Source organism: Macaca thibetana, chromosome 3 (genome assembly GCF_024542745.1).
Source record: "Macaca thibetana thibetana isolate TM-01 chromosome 3, ASM2454274v1, whole genome shotgun sequence".
Taxonomy (NCBI): domain Eukaryota; kingdom Metazoa; phylum Chordata; class Mammalia; order Primates; family Cercopithecidae; genus Macaca; species Macaca thibetana.
The window spans coordinates 146,945,512-146,970,524 of record NC_065580.1 but is presented as its reverse complement, the minus strand read 5'-3'; the positions used below and the strand labels follow the sequence as shown (position 1 = coordinate 146,970,524).

The 25,013-nt window shown below is 52.6% G+C and overlaps 2 protein-coding genes across 15 annotated transcripts in view; one reads left to right on the top strand and one right to left on the bottom strand.

Annotated features, from left to right (window-relative positions):
• The window catches only part of PSMG3 (proteasome assembly chaperone 3), a 585,180-nt gene extending 565,131 nt beyond the window's left edge, over positions 1–20,049 (top strand). For 8 of the 13 annotated variants that reach the window (XM_050784304.1, XM_050784302.1, XM_050784300.1 and 5 more), the window contains exons 2-4: positions 17,443–17,496; positions 18,147–18,378; positions 19,529–20,049. In XM_050784304.1, coding sequence (XP_050640261.1) covers positions 18,163–18,378; positions 19,529–19,681 — 369 coding nt within the window. In that variant the 5' untranslated portion in view covers positions 17,443–17,496; positions 18,147–18,162 and the 3' untranslated portion in view covers positions 19,682–20,049. Of the gene's footprint in view, positions 1–17,438; positions 17,497–18,146; positions 18,379–19,528 lie in introns of all 13 variants that reach the window. The other 5 variants (XM_050784301.1, XM_050784294.1, XM_050784291.1 and 2 more) reach the window with 4 other exon arrangements.
• The window catches only part of NUDT1 (nudix hydrolase 1), a 1,171,653-nt gene that overhangs the window by 694,358 nt on the left and 452,282 nt on the right, over positions 1–25,013 (bottom strand). The window lies entirely within an intron of this gene.

The following is a 25,013-nucleotide window of genomic DNA, read 5'->3' as shown; positions in this document are numbered from 1 at the left end:
AGAGAGACAGAAACCAGAGAGACAGAGACAGACAGAGAGACAGAGACAGGCAGGCCATGGGAGACAGAAGGAGGCAGGCAGACAGACAGATGGAGAAACAGAAAGAGACAGAGACAGACACAGATAGAGATGCAGAGACAGACAGACAGGCTGAGAAAGAGAAAGAGACAGACCAAGAGAGACAGAAATGAGAGAGACAGAGACAGACAGAGATGCAGAGACAGACAGACAGACAAATAGACACATGGAGACAGACAGGCAGATGGACAGACAAAGAAAAAGAGACCAAGAGAGAGGAGAGAGACAGAGACAGAGAGTGGCACACAGACAGACAGAGAGGTAGGCAGAAAAAGAGAAGAGAAAGACCCAGACAGACAGAAACAGACAGAGAGAGATCTGTCAAAGAGAAACAGACTGAGAGAGACAGAAACAGAGAGAGAGACTGAGAGGGACAAAGACAGAGAGAAAGAGACAGAGAGAGAGAGACAGAGGGATGAACTGGCTCCTGGCCTCCTAGGAAGATGTATAATTTCTCAGAGGAGGAGAAGGACCTCCCTCCCGCAAGCAGGGAGTGAGGAGAATAAGACAGCTCCATCTCTCCACCCACGCTGGACCCAGCCCCAGCCCAGCCCAGCCCCAGTCCCGCCCCAGCCCCAGCTCCAGCCCAGCCACAGCCCGAGCCCAGGGCAGCCCCAGTCCCAGAACAGCCTCAGAACAGCCCAGCTCCAGCCCAGCCCCAGCCCAGCCCAGCCCAGCCCCAGTCCCAGAACAGCCCCAGAACAGCCTAGCTCCAGACCAGCCCCTAGCTCCAGCCCCAGCCCAGCCCCAGTCCCACCCCAGCCCCAGCTCCAGACCAGCCCCAGCCCAGCCCAGCCCCAGAACAGCCCAGCTCCAACCCAGCCCTAGCCCAGCCCAGCCCCAGCCCCAGAACAGCCCAGCTCCAGCCCAGCCCAACCCCAGCCCCAGAACAGCCCCAGCCCCAGAACAGCCCAGCTCCAGCCCCAGCCCCAGCCCAGCCCCAGCCTCAGCCCAGCCCCAGCCCCAGCCTCAGCCCAGCCCCAGCCCAGCCCCAGCCCAGCCCCAGCCCAGCCCCAGCCCAGCCCCAGCCCAGCCCCAGCCCAGCCCCAGCGCCGCACAGGAGCGTTCTGTGGCCTCTGCTGCCCCCCAGAGGCGTTCATTGGCAACACATGCGCTCCCGAACCGGCTTCCCAGTGGCTGGAGACAGTCCAGTCGCTCCTCATTCCCGCCCTCATTCCCACCAGGACCCAGCTCAAATCCCCTCCCGGAGTGCACCTGGGGACCACGGGTGTGTCTGTTCAACGCTAGCCTCCCTGCCTACAACTACTGCAAGTATTTTTCCTTATTTTCCCTTTTCATTTCTTTTTTGGTTGTAAAAATAAAATGTTAGCGATAGCAGGGCGCAGTGGCTCACACCTATAATCCCAGCACTTTGGGAGGCTGAGGCGGGAAGATTTCTTGAGCCTGAGAGGTCGAGGCTGCAGTGAGCAGAGATCTTGCCACTGCACTCCAGACTGGGCGACAGAGCGAGACTCTGTGGAAAACAAAACAAAACAAAACAACAAAAATGTCAACTATAAAAAATTCGTATAGAATATGTGTGGACGTTGGAAGCTGGAAGTCCCAGCTAACTCTGCCCCACCACCCCAGTCGACCTTGGTGACACGGCATCACTGCTGGCCTTCTCCACCAGGCAGGAGGTCCTGCGTTTCCAGGAGGTCTTTGCTTATGGGCCCAATTCATTCTTTTTCACAGCTGTCTTCCTAGGGGAGCATTTTCTCCTTCCTTTCAAATCGCTTTGAAATTACCTCCTGTTCCACTTGCTGGCAGTGGGGTCATTTCTGCTTTTCCTGGCTCTGCCTTGACCTGCAGCCATTTGTTTATTGTCTGTCTTATATCTTCATGGGGGTGGTAGCAGGGGGCCTTGGACCATCTTCCAGCAGAAAATGCTCATCGAGTGAATGACCAAGAAAACATTTATCTTATGGATGGATGAATGGGTGAGTGAATGGATGGGTAGGTGGATGGATGAGCAGATGGATGGGTAGGTAGATGGATGGGCGAGTGAATGCATGGGTAGGTGAATGGATGAATGAGTGGATGAGTGAATAAATGAATGGATGAGCAGATGGGTGGATGGATGGGTGGGTGGGTGGGTGGGTGGATGGATGGATGAGCAGATGGATGGGTGGGTGGATGGATGGATGAGTGGATGGATGAGCAGATGGACAGGTGAGTGGATGGATGGGTGGGTGGGTGGATAGATGGATGCAGATGGATGGATGAGCAGATGGATGGATGAGTGGATGGATGGATGGGTGAGTGGGAGGATGGATGGATGAGTGGATGGATGGGTGAGTGGATGGATGGATGAGTGAATTCATGGGTGAGTGAATGGATGAATGAGTAGATAAGTGAATGCATGGATGGATGGATGGATGGATGGATGGATGAGCAGATGGATGGGCGGGTGGATGGATAGATGGGTGAATGGATGGATAGATGAGTGAATGCATAGGTGAGTGGATGGATGAATGGACGGGTGGATGGATGGATGGATGGATGGATGGATGGATGGATGAGCAGATGGTTGGTTGGTTGGATGGATGGATGGGAGGTGGGTGGATGGATGGGTGGGTGGATGGATGATGATGGATGAATGAGCGGTGATGGGATGAGTGGATGGATGGATGGATGGAGTGATGGAGGATGAGTGGATGGATGGATGGATTGGTGGGTGGATGGATAGATGGGTGGATGGGAATGCACAGATGAGTGGATGGAGGGAGGGATGGATGGATGGATGGATAGAGTGAATGATGGATAGATGAGTGAATGCATGGGTGAGTGGATGATGAATGAATGGATGGATGGATGAGCGGATGGATAGATGGGATGGATGGATAGATGATAAGATGGAGGGAGGGATGGATGGATGGATGGATGGATGGATGAGCAGATGGATGGGTGGGTGGATGGATGGATGGATGGATGGATAGATGGATGGATGGATGAATGGAGCGTGGATGGATGGATGGATGGTGGATGGATAGATGGGTGGATGGATAGATGGGTGATGGATAGATAGATGAGTGAATGCATGGGTGAGTGGATGGATGAATGGATGGGTGGATGGGTGGATGGATGGATGGATGGATGAGTGGATGGATGGGTGGATGGATGAGCAGATGGATGGGTGGGTGGATGGATAGATGGGTGAATGGATGGATAGATGAGTGAATGCACGGGTAAGCGGATGGATGGATGGATGGATGGATGGATGGATGGATGGATAGATGAGTGGATGGATGGGTGGGTGGATGGATGGATGAGTGAATGGATGGATGGATGGATGGATGGATGGATGGATGGATGGATGGATGGATGGATGTCTATTCGGCAGGAATGCAGAGAAACTGAGACGTGCCTGCACTGCTGGAGGGAATGCACAGTGGTGCACACACTTTGGAGAGCAGCTTGGAAGCTTCTAGAATTAAGTATGTATCTGCCATGCTACTTCGCAATCCCAATTCCAAGTATTTTCCAAGAGAAGTGAACGTTTATGTTCTCACAAACACCTGTACATGAAGGTCAGTGGAGGCTTTATTCATAGTGGCCCAAGCTGGATACAACCCAAATCTCTTCAATAGGAGAATGGATAAAGAAACGGTGGTGCATCCAGGTGATAGAATACTACCCGGCAAAAAAAAGAGAGAGATTAATTACTGACGTGGGCAACAACATGGCTGAATCAGTATCCTAAGTGGGAGAAACCACTCAGGAAAGGCTACACACCACATGACTCTGAGACAGGAGGTCCGCAGGACTGGTTTCAGAAGACACAGGTCACAAAGACCCCGCTGATAAAACAATGCGGTAAGGAAGCCAGCTGAAACCCCCCAAATCCAAGATGGCGAGGAAAGCGACCTCTGGTCATCCTCACTGCTCATTACACGCTGATTATAATCCATTAACATGTGAAAAGACACTTCCACCAGTGCCCTGACAGTTTACAAATGCCAAGGCAACGTCCGCAAGTTACCCTACATGGTCTAAAAAGGGGAGGAAGCCTCGGTGCTGGGAATTCTCGGAAAACTCATGAATAATCCAGCCCTGGTAAAGCATATGATCAAGAAATAACCCTAAAAGTACCCAGTCAGCAGCACCCAGGGCAGCTCTGCCTGTGGAGTAGCCACCCTTTTATTCCTTTACTTTCCTGTCACCCAGGCTGGAGTGCAGTGGCACGAGCATAGCTCACTGCAGCCTCGCACCCCTGGGCTCAAGCGATCCTCTTGCCTCAGCCTCCCAAGCAGCTGGGACTCCAGGTGCATCGCACCATGCCCAGCTTATTAATTCATTTTTTTGTAGAGACACGGTCTTGCTGTGTTGCCCAGGGTGGCCTCAAACTCCTGGCCTCAAGTGATCTTCCCAACTCAGCCTCCCAAGTAGCTAGGTCTGCAGGCGTGGGCCACCACGCCCAGCCTTGTCTTTAGTTTGAATTTGCCTTGTTTTTTTGTAGTATTTAGCAGTATCCCCTGCGTCTATGAGTTGTACCTTCACTTACAGAATGACAGCCGTTTGGGTTTGCAAAAGCCTTTCACGGTCTGAGTGCAGCCTCCCGAAAGCAGAAATCTCTGATGCAAAGCCCCACAGGCCCAGGGCTCAGTGCCTCTGGAGCAGGGCTCTCCCCACCTGCCATGGAAGGCCTTGGAAAATTCCGGTGTTCACAAGTGCTCGTGCTGTGTCCAGTCTGCCTGGTCCGGCCCGCCATGCAGTCAGGCCTCTAGACTCACCCACAGACACAGACAGGACCTTCGGGTAGTGAGGCTCTTCCCAGCTTCCCACCCCACCACACTCCCTCTCTCCTTATACAAAATCAACTCCAGGTCTGTCTCTACCTTCCACAGGCAGGACCACTGGGCCACCCCTTCCTCCTTGGTCCCCCATCCCCACCCCAGTTTGAGAGTATTAGGAGCAGATGGGAACCCCCAAGGAAACACGGCAATCACAGAAATACAGACCTGGAGGCCACATTGCCAATCTGCCCATTTTACAGATGAGAAAACAGAGGCCCAGGATGGGAAGGGAATCATCCAAGGTCATCAGCAAGTTAAGAGGTGGGGCCGAGGCAGGGCTTGGGCTATGTCAGTCCCCATCCCTACAACCCCACACCACCTCACGAACCACTTGCTTTGCATGTCTTGTTTAATTCAATCCAGTTCCACAAACGTTCATCCAGGGACTGTGACACGCAGCACGCTGGCTCTCCGTTATCTCCTGGAAGAGCAAAAACGCAGCAATAATGAATGAGCTTCCACTCAGGCTAATGAGCTTTGTCGTCGAGCTCCACACCGGGCAACGGGGCGGCTGCTTTGCCAGGGGAAATAACTTCTTAAAATATTGAAATAAAGGCTTTTAGAAATTGTACATGGATTAAGGTTTCATTTCTTAAAGAACTAAACAAATAGTGCAAGAGGTGAGGTGGCAGGCTTCAATATTTGCCACAAAGACAGAAAGCCTCATGCTAGGAACGAAAAGATTGTAAGACTGGAGCTTGGCTAAGTTTGGCGGAAAACAAAGCAACGCGCTCAACTCTCAATTCTGTGCCACGATGGAAGGCGGCCCAGCAACAGTGGGTTTACTTTGTGTTTACTGCGTGGTGTTAAACAAAATACTTCAGTTCATATACAACTCCAAAGCTCGACTGGGCTCCGTGGCTCATGCCTGTCATCCCAGCACCTTGGGAGGCCAAGGCAGGTGGATCACCTGAGGTCAGGAGGTCGAGACCATCCTGGCCAACAAGGTGAAACTCCATCTCTACTAAAAATACAAAAATTAGCCGGGCGTGGTGGCGGGCACTTGTGATCCCAGCTACTCAGGAGGCTGAGGCAGGAGAATCGCTTGAACCCGGGAGGTGGAGGTTGCAGTGAGCCAAGATTGCACCACTGCACTCCAGCCTGGCAACAGAGCAAGACTCTGTCTCAAAAAAACAAAACAAAACAAAACAAAAAAACTTCCAAAGCTTGGGGCATCCCTGGGCCACACAGCACTCAAAGCCCTGGCGGAGCTGAGACTATGCCCAGCAAGAAACACCACTGGTCTCTGCTTTAATTTTTTTTTAGAGACAGGGTCTCACCTGTTACCCAGGCTGGAGGGCAGTGGCACCATCACAGCTCACTGCAGCCTTGACCTCCTGGGCTCAAGTGATCCTCCTGCCTCAGCCTTCTGAGTAACTGGAACTATAGGTGTACGCCACCACACTCGGCTAATTTTTCAATTTCTTTGTAGAGATGGGGTCCTCCTATGTTGCCCAGACTGGTCTCAAATTCCTGGGCTCAAGCAATCCTCCCACCTCGGCCTCCCAAGGTGCTGGGATTATGGGTAAGAGCCACTGCGCCTGGCTCCAAGCCATCTTTAAATACTCCCTGAGGAGACGTTTTATTTCCTTTCTAGATGAGTCTGTCCCTGGATCCTTATAAAGTGGATTTGGTTTTTCTTTTTTTAATAGGATTCATTAATTTCCTTTGGGAAAAAATTTGAATTGTACACAGACGACCCTGGGTTTTGGTCTTGTGATAAAATATCTGTCATTTTCAATTGGTTGCTTTTAAGCTTTTCTTTTCCAAAAACCGTAGCAGCAGATGCTTCTTAAATCGTGCCTCGCCCCACCCTCAACTTGGACGATCAAAGTTTAGAAAAAAAATAAGTGGTTCATCATGTCTTTCCAGATAACTGGGTACTAAAGGTCATCTCTGTCTCGTGGAACGCTCTCACTGGAATCATTTCTATTTCTGTGCTGCTATTTATTCAAGTGTCTTTGCAACCATAGTGTGCAGGTCACGGCCATCGATAACTCTACAGGCACACAACAAGGCCCACAAGATTGTCAAACCCAGCTGGGGGCACAGTGAAGGCAGTGATGAGGCCAGCGGAAAAGCTGGAGTCCCTGGGGCACGGAGTCTCCCAGGCCTCAGCTGCAGGTCTGTCAGCACGGAGGAAGATCTTGGCCGGCCACAGTGGCCCATGCCTGTAATCCGAGCACCTTGGGAAGCTGAGGTGGGGGGCATTGCTTGAGCCCGGGAGTTGGAGGGCAGCCTGGGTGACAAAGGGAGATCTTATCTCTACAAAAATATTTTTTAAATGAGCTGGGTGTGGTGGTATGCCCTTGTAGTCTCTGCTACCCAGGGGGCTGAGGTGGGAGGGTCGCCTGAGCCTGGGAGGCTGAGGCTGCAGTGAGCTATGATTATGTCGCTGTATTCCAGCCTGGGCGACAGAACAAGACCCTGTCTCAAAAAAAAAAAAAAAAAAAGAAAAGAAAAGAAAAGAAAAAGAGGCCGGGCGCGGTGGCTCACGTCTGTAATCCCAGCACTTTGGGAGGTCGAGGCGGGCAGATCACCTGAGGTCAGGAGTTCAAGACCAGACTGGCCAGCATGGTGAAACCCTGTTTCTAATAAAAATACAGAAATTAGCCAGGCATGGTGGTTGGGTGCCTGTAATCCCAGCTACTTGGGAGGCTGAGGCAGGAAATCGCTTGAACCCGGGAGGCAGAGGTTGCGGTGAGACGAGATCGCACCATTGCACTCCAGCCTGGGCAACAAGACTGAAACTCCATGAAGGGAAGGGAAGGGGAAGGGAGGGGAGGGGAGGGGAGGGGAGGGGAAGGAGGAAGGACGGAAGGAAGGAAGGAAGGGAGGGAGGGAGGGAGGAAGGGAGAAAAGAAAAAGAAAAAGCTCTATAGCCCAGCAGTGAAACCTGCCCACAGTCACCCCTCCCGGCCCTGACCTCACCTCCTCTGCAGGGGCATTGTGTGTCTGCTTCTCCGAGTCAATATCCAGCTTCTTTGTTTTTGTTTGTTTGTTTGTTTGAGATAGAGTCTAGCTGCGTCACCCAGGCTGGAGCGCAACGGTGCAATCACAGCTGACTGCAGCCTTGACCTCCTGGGCTCAAGAGATCCTCCCACCTCAGCCTCCCGAATAGCTGGGACCACAGATGCCCACTACCATGCCCACTGATTTTATTTTTATGTGTGGTAGAGACGGGGTCTTGCTGTGTTGCCCAGGCTGGTCTCGAACTCCTGGCCTCAAGTGATCCTCTTGCCTCGGCTTCTGGAAGCACTGGGATTAAGTGTGAAACACCACGCCCGGCAGTGTCCAGCCTCTACACCATCGCAGCCCACCTCGGTAGCCAGAACTGTGGCACTGAGGCTGTTTTGACATTTGCCAGGCCCGTCAAAGGGAATTCGGGAAGTGCAGGTTGGCTTCAGGCTATGTCTAGTCTTTCCGCGTTCTTGCAAAAGCCTGGGAGTGCGGAGAGCTCAAAACCATCGATCACAGTGGGTGTCTTTGCATCTGTTATGATCAGCGGCTCCCCGTGACCCATGAAGGGAGGGAAGCTTCACTGAGCACCTCTAACATGCCATGTCCTGCGCTGGGCCCTTCTGGAAAGGGATGTCATCAACTCCTCCCAACTATTCAGCAAGCAGGAATCGGTTTCTCCAAAAGGAATAAAGCACTTGACACAGGCCACAGCAGGAACAAACCTCAACATGACGCTCAGTGAAGGGAGCCAGACACAAACGGCCACAGAGTGTATGGTTCCATTTATAGACGATTTCCAGAACAGACAAATCTGCAGGGTCAAGAAGTAGGATCGTGGCCGGGTGCGGTGGCTCACGCCTGTCATCCCAGCACTTGGGAGGCTGAGGAAGGTGGATCACTTGAACCCAGGAGGCCGAGGTTGCAGTGAGCTGAGATCGCACTACTGCATTCCAGCCTGGGGACAGAGGGAGACTCTGTCTCGAAAAAAAAAAAAAAAAAAAATTGTATATATTTCGAATCACAGTTTCTGGGAGATGGGGGAGGGAAGAATATTCGAATATTTAGAAACCCCCATTATATTATGTAATTGAAGTATTTTTTTAACTCCCAAATGTGTGTGGGAAGTTCCTTTAACATTCATTCATTTATTATCTTTTATTTTATTTTATTTTTATTTTTTTATTTTTATTTTTTTGAGACGGAGTCTCGCTCTGTGGCCCAGGCTGGAGTGCAGTGGCCGGATCTCAGCTCACTGCAAACTCCGTCTCCCGGGTTAACGCCATTCTCCTGCCTCAGCCTCCCGAGTAGCTGGGACTAGAGGCGCCCGCCACCTCGCCCGGCTAGTTTTTTATATTTTTTAGTAGAGACGGGGTTTCACCATGTTAGCCAGGATGGTCTCGATCTCCTGACCTCGTGATCCGCCCGTCTCGGCCTCCCAAAGTGCTGGGATTACAGGCTTGAGCCACCGTGCCCGGCCTATTTTATTTTATTTTTTTAAGACAGGGTGTCTCTCTGTCACCCAGGCTGGAGTGCAGTGGCACAATCTCGGCTCATTGCAGACTTGACCTCCTGGCCTCAAGCAATCCTCCCATGTCAGCCTCCCAAGTAGCTAGGGCCACACACACACACCGCCATGCCCAATTTCTAAATTTTTTGCAGAGATGGGAACTCCCTGTGATGCCCAGGCTGGTCCCAAACTTCTGGGTTCAAGCGAATCTCCTGCCTTTGAGAGGTGAAGCCTGCTGGGCTTCTGGGTGGGGTGGGGACTTGGAGAACTTCTGGGTCTAGCTAAAGGTTTGTAAATGCACCAATCAGCACTCCGTGTCTAGCTAAAGGATTGTAAACGCACCAATCAGCACTCTGTAAAATGGACCAATTAGCACTCTGTAAACTGGACCAATTAGCACTCTGTAAAATGGACCAATCAGCAGGATGTGGGCGGGGTCAAATAAGGCAATAAAAGCAGGCCACCTGAGCCAGCAGCGGCAACCCGCTGGGGTCCCCTTCCATGTTGTAGAAGTTTTGTTTGTTTGTTCTTTGCAATAACTGTTGCTGCTATCCACTTTTTGGGTCCCCAATACCTTTATGGGCTGTAACACACACCAGGAAGGTTTGCAGCTTCACTCCTGAAGCCAGCAAGACCACGAACCCACCAGGAGGAACTAGCCACTCCCCACAGACCACCTCTGAGAGCTGTAACACTCACTGTGAAGGTCTGCGGCTTCACTCCTGAAGTCCGCAAGACCACGAACCCACTGGAAGGAAGAAACTCCAGACACATCTGAACATCAGAAGGAACAAACTCCGGACACACCATCTTTAAGAACTGTAACATTCAACGTGAGGGTCCGCAGCTTCATTCTTGAAGCCAGCGAGACCAAGAACTCACCGGAAGGAACCAATTCCAGACACACCTTGGCCTCCCAAAGCACTGGGATTACAGGCATGAGACGCTGTGCCTAGCCCTACATTAATTTAGTTTTTAAATAGTAATTGGTTCAGGGACAAGCAAGTGACCCAGACTGGTCTAAGGAGATTCAATCCGGGGACTTCTGGAATTATTGAGCAAGAGAAGCTATGGCGAGGTAACTAGGCCAGGGGAGACAATTTCACCATATCCCAGGGACAGCCATCTGAGAACGAGGCCAGCACAACTACGGAGTAAAAAGCCAGAAAGAGGCTGGGTGTGGTGCCTCATGCCTGTAATCCCAGCACTTTGGGAGGCCGAGGCGGGCGGGTCACTTGAGGTCAGGAGTTTGAGACCGGCCTAGCCAACATGGTAAAACCCCGTCTCTACTAAAAATACAAAAATTAGCCGGGTGTGGTGGCAGGCATCTGTAGTCCCAGCTACTGGGGAGGCTGAGGCAGGAGAATCGCTTGAACCCGGGAGGCGGAGGTTGTAGTGAGCTGAGATCACGCCACTGCACTCCAGCCTGGGCGACATAGCAAGACTCTGTCTCAGAAAAAAAAAAAAAAAAAAGCCAGAAAGAGAAATCATTTCAGCCCAGGCTTCTTCCACTTGTTTGAGCCCATCAACGCCCCTGCAGGAGCAGAAGACAATTGGACGTGGGTTTCTTTCACCTACCCTTCCCTCATTCATTCCAAAACCTCTATAGCCTAAACAGAATAAAATATCTGTGTCTAATGTCTGTCACTGGTCTGTATCACAAATGTCATCTCCAACTGTCTGCTAACCAGCTCCTCTTAAAAGTCTGGCTGAGAGAAGTGAGAATAATGATCATGTCTATAGTAACATGATTCTACCTACGACTGTGTCACACAAACACTTCAAGGGGGTGTTGTGTTGACAAGACGGCCACGGCCAGACACAGTGGCTCACGCCTGGAATCCCAGCACTTTGAGAGGCCAAGGCAGGTGGATCACCTGAAGTCAGGAGTTCGAGACCAGTCTGACCAACAGGGAGAAACCCCATCTCTACTAAAAAAACAAAAATTAGCTGGGCATAGTGGTGCATGCCTGTAGTCCCAGCTACTCAGAAGGCTGAGGCAGAAGAATCCCTTGAACCCGGGAGGGTGGAGGTTGCTGTGAGCTGAGATCACATCACTGCACTCCAGCCTGGGCGACAGAGCAAGACTCTGTCTCCAAAAAAAAAAAAAAAAAATTCCATTCAGGCAGCCCCTGGGGGCCCTGTGCAGGGCGTGGTGGCCACCACTCCAGCCCTGCTGGGCCCACGACGTCCCAGCCATATGGTCCATTTGCACCCAAGCTGCTGCTCATCAGGCAGAGAGCAGCAAGGTCTGTTTATAAGGATTGGGAGAACAGCTGGTTAATCATAAATGTAACAGCTAAATTTATGATATTCCGAGCCTGGGTAATATGGCAAAACCGCATATCTACTAAAAACACAAAAATTAGCTGGGCGTGGTGGTGTGTTCCTGTAGTCTCAGCTACTCAGGAGGTGGAAGCAGGGGGATTGCTTGAGCCCGGGAGGCTGAAGCTGCAGTGAGCCATGATCCTGCCGCTGCACTCCAGCCTGGGTGACAGAGTGAGACCCTGTCTCCAAAATAAATAAAGTAATAGACAAAATAGGCCAGGTGCAGTGGCTCACGCCTGTAATCCCAGCACTTTGGGAGGCTGAGGCAGGTGGATCACCTGAGGTCAAGAGTTCGAGACCAGCCTGGCCAACATGGATAAACCCCGTCTCTACGAAAAACACAAAATTAGCTGGGCATGGTGGCACATGCCTGTAATCCCAGCTACTCGGGAGGCTGAGGCAGGAGAATCGCTTGAACCCAGGAAGTGGAGGTTGCAGTGAGCCGGAAGTAGTGCCACTGCACTCCAGCCTGGGCAACAGTGAAACTCTATCTCCAAAAAAAAAAAAAAAAAATAGATAAAATAATGAACGTTCGTATGATGTTCCAGTGAACTGCGGTGCGTGGGCTGCCCCTCTAAATCCCAAGAGACAGGCACCCTCATTTTTCATCTTCATTTTTAAGCTGAGAAACTAAGGCAAGTTGCTCAAAATTAACAGCCAAAGAAGTTGATTCTGATGCCTAAAGTTTTACCAAATCTAAGATTTGCCGTACCTGGGAGTCCTCCTGGTCTGAAGACCAGACTGTCTGAGTTCCTGTCATTACAGGGCTGCAGAGGAAAACAGAAATCATCGTAACACAAAAACTGTTACTTCACGGGTCTCCACTCACACACCCCTCCCAGCAAAGCTCCAGAATCTTTCCTGTTGAGAGGATGGGAGAGCATGTCATGAGGTTGTGGAAGTACAAAGCACATCAGTTGCAAAGCCAAACTGTCTATCTCCCAAGAGGCGTAAGGTTTCAGGAATCTAGACCAGGCACGGTGGCTCACACCTGTAATTCCAGCACTTTGGGAGGCCGAGGTGGGCGGATCACCTGAGGTCAGGAGTTCGAGACCAGCCTGACCAACATAGAGAGACTCCATCTCTATTAAAAATACAAACATTAGGGCCGGGCGCGGTGGCTCACGCCTGTAATCCCAGCACTTTGGGAGGCCGAGGCGGGCGGATCACAAGGTCAGGAGATCGAGACCACAGTGAAACCCCGTCTCTACTAAAAATACAAAAAAAATTAGCCGGGCGTGGTGGTGGGCGCCTGTAGTCCCAGCTACTCAGGAGGCTGAGGCAGGAGAATGGCGTGAACCTGGGAGGCGGAGCTTGCAGTGAGCCGAGATCGCGCCACTGCACTCCAGCCTGGGCGACAGTGCGAGACTCCGTCTCAAAAAAAAAAAAAAAAAAAAATACAAACATTAGCCAGGGGTGGTGGCGCGCACCTGTAATCCCAGCTACTGGAGAGGCTGAGGCAGGAGAATAGCTTGAACCCGGTGAGTGGAGGTTGCAGTGAGCCAAGATCATGCCACTGCACTCCAGCTTGGAGACACAGCAAAATTCTGTCTCAAAAAAAAAAAAAAAAAAAAGGGAGAGAGAGAGAGAGACTCGTGGGGAAATTGATGATATCCTTGCCCGTTTTTATAAATTCAATCCTCTTCATCCTGGAGCTCAGAAAATCACACACAACGGGAAGGATAACGTGTCTAGCGATCATACAATTTGTCGGAAAAATTATAATCCTACCAAATTGGCACTTGACTAATTCTTTACTGGTTCTACAAATGAACACACCATGGCATTTATCACCTACAAGTTATTGAATATAAGACAAATTTAAGATACTTTGCTTTTTTTTCATTTTTCAAAATAACTCCTCCAACTCTTTGCCCCACAATTGGCACCATCACTGTGACATTCCCATTTTACATTTGAGGGAGGCTTTCTTTCCAGTTCAGTTACCCTTGGGTACTGGAGAACAGTCAATGGCATGCAATGAGGTCTTCTTCCATTCTTCTAGATATATAAATTCTGCCCAGGCATCCATTCGGGCTGCCAGACAGTCCCTGGACCACCACCTCAGCCTAGGACAACCTTCCACCTCTCATTTCTTTCCTACTGTCTTTATCTTGGATCTAGACCCAAACCAACCAACCAATCCCTCACATATGTGCTTAACAGTGTCATCAAAAACAACATCCAGGCCAGGTGCAATGGCTCACATCTATAATCTCAGAACTTTGGGAGGCTGAGGCGGGCGGATCACCTGAGGTCAGGAGATCGAGACCAGCCCGGCCAACATGGCGAAACCCTGTCTCTACTAAAAATACAAAAATTAGCTGGGAGTGGTGGCAGGTGCCTGTAATCCTAGCTACTCATGAGGCTGAGGCAGGAGAATCGCTTAAATCCGGGAGGTGGAGGTTGCAGTGAGCTGAGATCACGTCACTGCACTCCAGCCTGGATGACAAGAGTGAGGTTCCGTCTCAAAAAACAACAACAAACCCAGCATCCATGTTGTTCTTCAACATCCCTTTTATAAAGGTGATAAGTTTATTTCAGAGGGTTTTCTTTCAGGGGGCAGGATCAGATTTCTTGTATCTATTTGCCTACAGAGAGGGAGAATGAAGAAACAGGTGAATAAAAGCTAGTGAACCTTTTGAAGATTTCAGATGGCAAAGCAATCCACTGGCAATTTGCTTGTGGGGTATGTGTGGGTGGATGTGTGTTTAAATTTAGAGCCGACAGAAACAGACTTTCCTGGGAAGTTGATATGCTTCCTGTTTTTTGAGTATTAGAACCATGAAACTCATCATCTCTCCTTTTGTGTACTGGCTGCAAGAATGCTCAAAAATGAATTTCCCCTTGATTGATGCCTATTTTGATCATTTTCTGTATGCATGCCTTTTATTTTAGGCATCCAGAAATCATCATTGGAAGGAGCGTGCTTCATTTGACTTGACTTGGATTGGATACGAAGTCATCCAACGATGAGAAGAGGGAGTCAAGATCCTCCTAGGGGCTTCGCTGGTGTAAATGTCAGAGGTGTTTGAACCAGAGCAACTCTATCTTCAGTAGGGGCTGGGTAAAATGAGGCCGAGATCTGCTGGGCTGCATTCCCAGACAGTTAAGGCATTCTATGTCACAGGATGAGATAGGAGGTCGGCACAAGCTACAGGTCATAAAGAGCTTGCTGATAAAACAGTTTGCAGTAAAGAAGCCGGCCAAAACCCACCAAAACCAACATGGCCATGAGTGTGACCTCTGGTCGTCCTGGCTGCTACACTCCCACCAGCGCCATGACAGTTTACAAATGCCATAGCAACACCAGGACATTACCATAAAGGGTTTAAAAAGGGGAGGCACGGCCGGAGATCCAGCCACTGTACTGCAGCCTGGGCGACAGAGCGAGACTCCGTCTCAAAAAAAAAAGGGGGGGGAGGCACGAATAATCCACCCCTTGTTTAGCATATCATCAAGAAATAACCACAAAAATGGGCAACCCACGGCCCTTGGGGCTGCCCTGCCTATGGAGTAGCCATTCTTTATTCCATTACCATTGGAGGGTGTCCAGGTTCTTGGCATCTTGAACAAAGAATTGGGCAAAATGCACAAAGTGACCAGGCGCGGTGACTCACACCTGTAATCCCAGCACTTTGGGAAGCTGAGGTGGGCGGATCACCTGAGGTCAGGAGTTCAAGACCAGCCTGGCCAACATGGCGAAACCCCATCTCTACTAAAAATACAAAAGTTAGCCGGGCATGGTGACGCACATCTGTTATCTCAGCTACTCAGGAGGCTGAGGCAGGAGAATTGCTTGAACCTGGGAGGCAGAGGTTGCAGTGAGCCAAGATGGCACCACTGCACTGCAGCCTGGACAACAGAGCGAGACTCCCGAAGCTCCATCTCAAAAAAAGAAAAAAAAAATGCACAAAGCAAGAAAAGAATGAAGCAACAAAAGCAGAGGTTTTTTTTGTTTTGTTTTGTTTTGTTTGTTTGTTTGTTTTTTCTGAGAGGGAGTCTCACTCTGTCGCCCAGGCTGGAGTGCAGTGGCCGGATCTCAGCTCACTGCAAGCTCCGCCTCCCGGGTTTACGCCATTCTCCTGCCTCAGCCTCCCGAGTAGGTGGGATTACAGGCACCCGCCACCTCGCCCGGCTAGTTTTTTATATTTTTTAGTAGAGACGGGGTTTCACTGTGTTAGCCAGGATGGTCTCGATCTCCTGACCTCATGATCTGCCCGTCTCGGCCTCCCAAAGTGCTGGGATTACAGGCTTGAGCCACCGCGCCCGGCCAAAAGCAGAGATTTTTTGAAAACGAAAGCACACCTCATAGTGTGGGGGAGGCCCAAGTATGGCGGCTCAGGCGCCCTGTTATAGAACTTGCAGGGGTTTAAATACCCTCTAGGGGTTTCTACTGGTTACTTGGTGTACGCCCTATGTAAATGAAGAGGATGGAGTAAAGTTACAAAATCATTTACTCCGTGTACACCCTATGGAGGGGACATTTCCTGTCACGGCTTAAGTGTTCCCTGCCTCCAGACCCTATTTTTCTGCCTCAATTCCTTTATTTTTCTAATAAACTTGCTTTCACTTTATGGACTCACCCAGAATTCTCTCTTGGGGTTTGGATCAGGACCCCTTTCGGGTAATACAGACAGAAAATACGGCCTTGACACGGCTGTCAGGAAACGACAGAAAGGCCTCTGACGCTGGGGTTCTGAAGGGGTGTTAACCCCCGCCGAGGAAGGCTCTGGAGGCTCCAATCACTTTCAGCCTCTGCTAAAGATGCCCGATCCTGCCAACAAAACTTCCAGCAGCCCGATGTGGTGGCTCACACCTGTAATCCCAGCACTTTGGGAGGCCAAGGAGGGCGGATCACCTGAGGTCAGGAGTTCAAGGCCAACCTGACCAACATGGTGAAACCCCATCTCTACTAAAAATAAAGATAAAAAAAATTAGCCAGGCCTGGTGGCGCATGCCTGTAATCCCAGCTACACAGGAGGCTGAGGCAGGAGAATTGCTTGAACCCAGGAGGCGGAGGTGCAGTGAACCGAGATTGGGCCACCTCACTCCAGCCTGGGTGACACAGCAAGACTCCGTCTCAAACAAAACAAAAATCCTTCCAGCCTGGAGAAACTGAGGCTGGGCAGTAGGGAGTGAGGAGGGTCCCTGGGAGGAACCAGAACTCATCCTGCTTCAGGATGGAGCTGGCCCCCTTCTTGGCCTTTGCCAGGGCTTCGTGTCACGGAGCGACCAAGGCATGGGGTTCGAAGCCAACCCCAGCCCATCAGCTGCCTGAGCCTGGCCAAGCTCTCTGCACCTGCACACGTCTGTAAAACGCGGATGAAACGCTTCTACTAAACCCGGTGGCTGAGATGAAATGAGTTATGTGTATAAAGCGCTTAGAACGATGCCTGGCGCACACTCGGTGCCAAATAAGCGTTCGCTGTGGTGACGATGTTGACTCCAGCCCAAAGCCCGTGGTCAGCAGGGCCGGGCTCGCAGCGCCAGGGGGTTCCTAGGCGCTGCGCTTCGGGGGTCCTGGACACAGACAGCGGGGGCAGAGCTCCCACCATCGAGGATCCCGAGGGTCTGCAGCAGAGGGGCTGAGGCCCGGGACGGGGGCGCTCGCAGCGCCCTTTCCTGAAAAAAAGGCGTCGGGCTCTAAGGCGCCCTCAAGCCCTCCCGGCAGCGCGGAACCCGAAGCGCTCAGAAGCCCGGGAGCCCCAAGTCTGGGGGACCAGAAGCGCCGCTGCCCTGACTTCCGGAAGGTGGACGGAACCTGCGAACAGGGCGGGCCCGCGTGGCGAACGCAGAGCCACTTCCGGGCGCGGCGCCGGCTTGGTGAGCGCGGATACCCGCTGTCCCTCTCGGGCGATTGCGTCCCCTGTAGTCCGGCCGGCCTCGGCACCGCGTGTCGTGGGGGGCCCGGGCCCGCGGCTGCAGGGCCGGGGCAGCGGCGAGGCCGAGGGGCGGGAAGCCACTGCCTGGCCTGGCAATGTGAACGTGCAAGTCGATCCCCTAACCCAGAAAGCCCCAGGCGCAGTCTATACGGGCGGCCCCGCTCCTGCTTATGTTTTAGTTTTCAGGGACGGGGTATCGCTCTGCCGCCCGGGCTAGAGTTGCAGTGGTGTGATCACGGCTCACTGCAGCCTCGACCTCCCGGGCTGAAGCGATCCTCCCGCCTTAGCCTCCTGAGTAACTGGGACCATAGGCGCACCCAGCTGATTTTTAATATTTTTTTTTTTGATAGAGATGGGGGTCTCGCCGTGTTGGCCAGGCTGGTCTCGCACTCTTGGCCTCAAGTGATCCTCCTGTCTCGGCCTCCCGAAGTGCTGGGATGACAGGCATGAGCCACCGCGCCTGGACCCTTCTTTTGAATGGACTTCCTTGCGTTTCTGTTTCAATGCCTGGTGCTACTTTTTTGGGAACCCCAAGGCTGTACTGTTTGATTGACTCCTTTTTTCCCCCTTTCTTTTTAACCTAAATCAAAGCTGCCACTGCCCCGCCATGGAAGACACGCCGTTGGTGATATCAAAACAGAAGACGGAGGTGGTGTGCGGGGTCCCCACCCAAGTGGTGTGCACGGCCTTCAGCAGTCACATCCTGGTGGTGGTGACCCAGTTCGGGAAGATGGGTACCTTGGTCTCCCTGGAGCCCAGCAGCGTGGCCAGTGACGTCAGCAAGCCTGTGCTCACCACGAAAGTCCTTCTGGGGCAGGATGAGGTAAAGTGGATTGGCCGGGAACTGTGGCTCACGCCTCTAACCCTAGCACTTTCCGAGGCCTGGGCAGGCAGATCGCTTGAGGCCAGGAGTTTGAGACCAGCCTGGGCAACACAACACACACACGTCTTCACAAAATCACAAGTGCCTACAAAAAAGATATAGCGAGAGAGAGGCTGGGTGCAGTGGCTCACACCTGTAATCCTAGCACTTTGGGAGTCTGAGGTGAGCAGATCACTTGAGGGCAGGAGTTCCAGACCAGCCTGGCCAACATGGCTAAACCCCGTTTCTACTAAAGATATAAAAACTAGCTGGGTGTGGTGGCACATGCCTGTAATCTCAGCTACTCAGGAGGCTGAGGCACAAGAATCGCCTGAACCTGAGAGGCGGGGATTGCAGTGAGCCAAGATCGCGCCACAGCACTCCAGCCTGGGTAACAGATAGAGACTCTGCCTCAAAAAAAAAAAAAGAAAGAAAGAAAAAAGAAAAAAATAGCTGGGCTGGGTGAGAGAGCAAGACTCTGTCTCTAATAATAATAATAATAATAAAGTGGTCAGGAAGGGACCCCCAGGGAGGAAGATAAACCTCTTCAGTGGCTGTGATTTGTCGGTAAGGACATGGGGCATCTGGGGGACAAATCTCCCTACAGCGATAGCATTTTCCAGGCATTTGTGGGTCTCAAGGCACCCTGCTTGCCCTGGTGGATGCTTTTGTCCAGCCCGCAGGCGTTTTATCCAGCAGACAAGCAGAAGTAGCAATTTTGTCATTCGAGCCGCCTCCCCTCGCATGGTACATTACATGAGCGGGCCGCTGGCTGTGCTCTCCTCTGCAGAAATCACATGTGAGATTCGACAGCACTCACCTCTGCAGGCTTGTCTTTCCTGGGTTCTTTTGGATGAGAGACAGCCAGAAGAGGCGGGGCTGCGAAAGACGCTGGGAAAATGAATGGAGTGATGCGTCTTTAGCAATGTGCTCGTGACTGGAGTGTTCTGAGTGCTGCCTGAACGCTGAGTCACGGTTGCATGGACTTACGTGGTGGTGAATGGTGGTGTGGGAAGCCTGCCTGGGTTCCTAAGGGATACGTCATGAAAACATTGAGGAAAAAACCAGGTTTCTTGCAGTTAAAATGGTTTCTTCTCCTTCCTTTCACCAGCCTCTCATCCATGTCTTTGCAAAGAACCTGGTAGCATTTGTGTCTCAAGAAGCTGGAAACAGAGCAGTCCTCCTTGCCGTGGCCGTGAAGGACAAAAGCATGGAGGGTCTGAAGGCGCTGAGGGAGGTGATCCGGGTGTGCCAGGTGTGGTGACCTGGAGGCAGCTGCCCCGCACTGCTCAGCAGGACACCTGAGGACCCAGACACCCACTCAGGGACTCAAGTCTCGCCTCCCTCCCCGGTGGAGGGAGGAACTTTGTCTGGCACTAGCCCTTGGAGCCAGGAAAAAATATTCGTGTCTCAGGCAGACTCTTACTCTGGTTACTAAGATCATCTGTGCATGACGGGGAGGGTGGAACGGGTGCCAGGGGAGTTGTGAATGGATCTCACTGGGACCTGAAACGTGCTTGTGTTTGAGAATTGGAGGAATGAGTCAGCAGGCGTGGCTCATGGCCCCCCGTGTACGGGATCAATTGTGGGAGGAAATTTCTTTTTTATTAAAAGCAAATGTGTATCCCAAAATACTTCACCATCGTCCCTAACAGTAGCGAGGCATTGCAGTCGCACAGCATGAGTTCAGTTTCACGGGCTTCATGTGGAATGGGGGCTTGTTGGGCAGAAACGCAGAGAGACGTAGTTCCCAGAGACTAGGTGGATCCCAGACTTGGGCCTGTGCACGCTGTCACGCAGCTCCTCCTCCCGTGACTTCTCTGAGCCTGCTGGGAAACTGGTGGCCATCAGCGGACATCTCTTACTATCTTACTGTGTGTGCCCGTTACTGTGCTGCAGCTGGGGACAGACGCTGGCCTCTGAATCCTGAATAGCAAGGGAGGGGGGACGCTCCTGTCAAGGGATCACTGTGTGCAGAGGTCAGGAGGGAGGAGCACGGCAGGACAGGGCAGGGCACGGAGGGGTGGGTGGCCAGAGTTCACTGGTAGGCAGCTGGGGTGTGGCTGAACATGACCTCCGTGTAGGGGTAGGCGGGGGTCCTTCTGTGCTGAGGCCGCAGGACTTAGTCTTGCGGGGAGCAGTGTTGGCCGATGTTGGCCTCAGGGTGGCTTTTACACCTCTGACAAGTGGCAACCTGGGCCCCGCCTGGCTCTCCCTCCAGCCACTCCGAGGGAAGCTTCACTGATCGTGCCCGAGTTGGAATTTCTGAAGCTGGAAGTCGGAGCTTTGACCCGCGTGACTTTGACAGTCTCGCAAGAAACAGCGGCAACTGGAGAGTTGGGTTGGGTGACAGGATCCCAAAACAGAAACCAGGAAGGCTCTGGAGCGGAGTGAGCGCCCGGCGGGCCCTTCCAGGGAACTGGGGGTTTCCTGCCTTAGGTACCTGTAAAGAAACACCTCAGGGGCATAGGGTGTTTGTGGAATTAGAAAGAAATATTCCCTTTTTTAAAAAATACAGACTGGTCTCACTGTGTTGCCCAGGCTTATCTCAGAACTCCTGGCCTCAGGTGATCCTGCCACCTCAGCCTCCCAAAGTGCTGGGATCACAGGCCTGCATCCTGCTTATTTCTTTCCTTTTTCTTCTTCTTTTTTTTTTCTCTTTTTTTGGGACAGTCTCGTTCTGTTACCCAGGCTGGAGTGCAGTGGTGCAGTCTCGGCCCACTGCAACCTCTGCCTCCCAGGTTCAAATGAGACTCAGCCTCCTGAATGGGTGGGACTACAGGCGTGTACCACCACGTTTGGCTAATTTTTTGTATTTTTTAGTAGAGACGGGGTTTCACCATATTGTTCAGGCTGGTCTTAAACTCCTGACCTCAAATGATCCGCCTGCCTCGGTCTCCCAAAGTGCTGGGATTACAGGTGTGAGCCAGTGCACCCAGCCTAACCCCTAGTCATTTCTAATAGCTTCTGAAGTTCTGCGATTTTCTTTTTCTTTCTTTTTTTTCTTGAGATAGGGTCTCACTCTGTCGCCCAGGCTGGAGCACAGTGGTGCAATCTCAGCTCACTGCAGCCTTGACTCCCAGGTTCAAGCAATCCTCCCGTGCTCAGCCAAGCCACCTGAGTAGCCAGGGCTATAGGTGCTTGCCTCAGGCCTGGAGCGCCTAAGTTTTGTATTTTTAGTAGAGATGGAGTCTCACTATGTTGCCCAGGCAGGTCTTGAACTCCTGAACTCAAGCAATCCTCCCACCTCAGCTTCCCAAAGTGCTGGGATTCCGGGCATGAGCCACCGCACCCGGCCAGTTTTCTCAATATCAGAAACCCTTGAGGACAGGCGATGGGAGGGGCCATTTCACATGCTGGTCCGATTTCAAAGGAGTTTGGAAGGTGAGTTTGCTGAAGATGGGACAGAAGGAAACTGGCTCTTTGAGGGCTCACTCCTTCAGCAAACTGAGGACCTGCTGAGCACCCAGTGCCTGCTGGGTCACCCACAGCCGTTATCCCTGCCCCCACGGGTTCACAGCCCTGGTGCCTGCCGGGTCACCCACAGCCGTTGTCCCTGCCCCCACGGGTTCACAGCCCTGGTTCCTGCTGGGTAACCCACAGCCGTTGTCCCTGCCCCACGGGTTCACAGCCCTGGTGCCTGCCGGGTCACCCACAGCCGTTGTCCCTGCCCCCACGGGTTCACAGCCCTGGTTCCTGCTGGGTAACCCACAGCCATTGTCCCTGCCCCACGGGTTCACAGCCCAGTCGGCTGTCAGGCAATGTTAGCATGAGAAGAAGAGAGCAGGGGAGTCCCACGTGGGGGGCCTGCCAGACTTCCTGGAGGAAGCACTGATGCTTGAGGGCCCCTTGCAGAGGCCTGCTGCCCCCACCAGTGTCTGTGCAGCGGGGACCTCAGGGGATACTGAGGCAAACACATCCCTGGCAGATAGGACTCCCGGCCCAGGGCTTCCACCCAGCCTCCCTCGGGCAGGCTGGCATCGAGGTCTGCCAGCCCCTCATGAAGTCCTATGTTGAATCCCATTTGGTGTCTTCCTCTTGGGAGATCTGAGCCCACAATTTTAAGGGCCATGAAGGAGTCGATGGAAGGAAAAGGGAAGGACCGTCCGCACAGGAGCGAGGCCCCAGCGGGTAGCACGTGTCAGGACAGCTGCAGGATCTCCGCCAGAGAAAGGGGATCTGTCAGGGGGCGGCTCGTCAAGGGTCAGCCTTGAACCAGGGGCCAGGCGTGACGTCAGCAGATTAATATCTTAGAGCAGGTGCCCGGGCAGAAGCTTCGCCGTTCGGTATTAGCCCATAATTACTCACGCTTGTCTAAAAGTCAGGTGTTTTTGCTGGGTGTGGTGGCTCATGCCGGGAATCCCAGCTGCTCGGGAGGCTGAGACAGGGAGGATGACTTGAGCCTGGGAGTTTGAGCCCAGCCTGGGCAACAGAGCAAGACCCCATCTAAATACATACATGCCTGTCTAAATACACGCCTGTCTCTACAAATGAAAACCAGACAGTTTTGTTGAAGAGCCACAGCTTCGCTCATTTAACCAGTGGGGACATGGCGTGGACGGGGCTCCGCTGTGAGTCCGGATGCAGCTCAGCGGCTTGTGCTTCTTGACCTGTCCTTTAGCGATAACAGTGGACCCTGCTCACTGGCTGTGGGATCGCCCTTCCCAGCGGGGCTGCCCTTTCAATTCTCACCCTGTGAGTGGCCCCCCACGTTTTCCATACACAGAAGCAGGCCGCACCCCAGAGAGTGGGGAAGCTAGAATCGCCCTGCAGGGTGCCCTGGAGGCCATGTCTCCCAGTCAGGAGTCCCCATGGTTCTCCTTCATGGCTTCCTTTTTTTTGAGACAGAGTCTCCCTCTGTCACCCAGGCTGGACGTGATCTCGGCTCACTACAGCCTCTGCTTCCTAGGCTCAAGTGAGCCTTCTGCCTCGGTCTCCTGAGTAGCTGGGATTACAGGCTCCCACCACCACACCCGGCTAATTTTCATATTTTTAGTAGAAATGGGGTTTCATCATGTTGTTCAGGTTGGTCTCAAACTCCTGACCTCAGGTGACCTGCCCGCCTTGGCCTCCCAAAGTGCTGGGATTATAGGCGTGAGCCACTGCGCCCGGCCATAGCTTCCTTTTCTTTCATGCCACAACTGCGCCAGGGAAATGGTTCTTGCCAAGGCCAAGGTCGGCTTTGCCTCCATGGCTGCTGGTCTGGTGCGGCACTCTGTTTTCGGGAGAGCGTTGGCTCCTGAGAGCCAAGCCTGGGAGGCCTGTCCTGTCTAAATGGGCCCTCACGACTGCCCTTCAAAGGTAGGCCATGGAGACTGGACGCTGTGGCTCGCGCCTGTAATCCCAACACTTTGGGAGGCTGAGGCAGGCAGATTACCTGAGGTCCAAGTTCGAGACCAGCCTGGCCAACATGACGAAACCCCATCTCTACTAAAAGTACAAAAAGTTAGCCAGGCGTGGAGGCGGGAGCCTGTAATCCCAGCACTTTGGAAGTCTGAGGCAGGCAGATTGCTTGAGCCCAGGAGTTCGAGACCAGCCTCGGCAACATGGGGAAACCCCGTCTCTATCTCTAAAAAGGCATATAAAGAAAAAACATAATTTCATTAAAAAAGATAAAGGTAGGCTGTGGAGAAACAAAGGCTAAGGAGGTCAGGCAGGTTGCCTGGAGGCTCCTGGGATGTCCACACAGCTCTGCCCCATGTCACGTGCAGGGCCCCACAGCCGCCTGCCTTGAAGGAGGTGTGAAATGGGCATGTCATTGAGAGTGGCCCCCAGTGCCCTCCCGAGGTCCTTCACAGCCACCTGGCAGCCGGTAACAACGCAGACCGAGGCTAAGCACCTCCGCCATCCAGCTAGCTCCTCTACTGTAAGTCAGATGGCAGCAGCTGTGGAAGGGCCCTGGCCCTCTGCTTTCTGGGCCTGCTCCCAACCTCATGACTCAGGAGCGGCCGCTGCTCCAGCAAGGAGCTATGTGGAGCCGGCCGTGGTCACAGCCAGGGCCGTCTGCTTTAGGAGGACAAGCTACCTGTGGCATTCACCCAGAGACTGTAATCGCAACTCCCAGAAACTCACGGCATGCTGTGAGTAATGAACGCGGGGCCCGTGGCAGCCTCTGCGGCCGAGACAGTGGACAGCGTTCACTCTAAAGCAATGCCCTTGCACCCACACAGTGTGACGTCCAGCACTGTTTTCTGCTCAGCTGCGAGGGAACCTCCCCAAGCCTCCCCACCACCCTTTTCCTAAGCAGATGTGGGGGCCTTGGAGGTCAAGAAGAGCTAGTGGGGGCCCTGTTCTTGGCTGTCGTTTCAAGCGGCTTCTCCAGGGGGTTGACAGAGCCCTGGGCCCACGTGGACGGATGATGACAAATGACCCGCCGGGGGAGACAGTGGCACACGGGGACCAGCGGAGTGAGCCGGCCTCGGCTATCTTGTTGAGCGCCTGGGAATGGAATTGGAACAGGAACCCCGGTAAGTGACTGGAATGAGGGCCTGACCGATGGGAATGAACCAGAGACACCGGCATGATGTGAAAATGACTGAGAGAGGCGCCCTGCCACGCTGGTTTTATAGTTTGGCATCACAGCGAGAAAAACAACA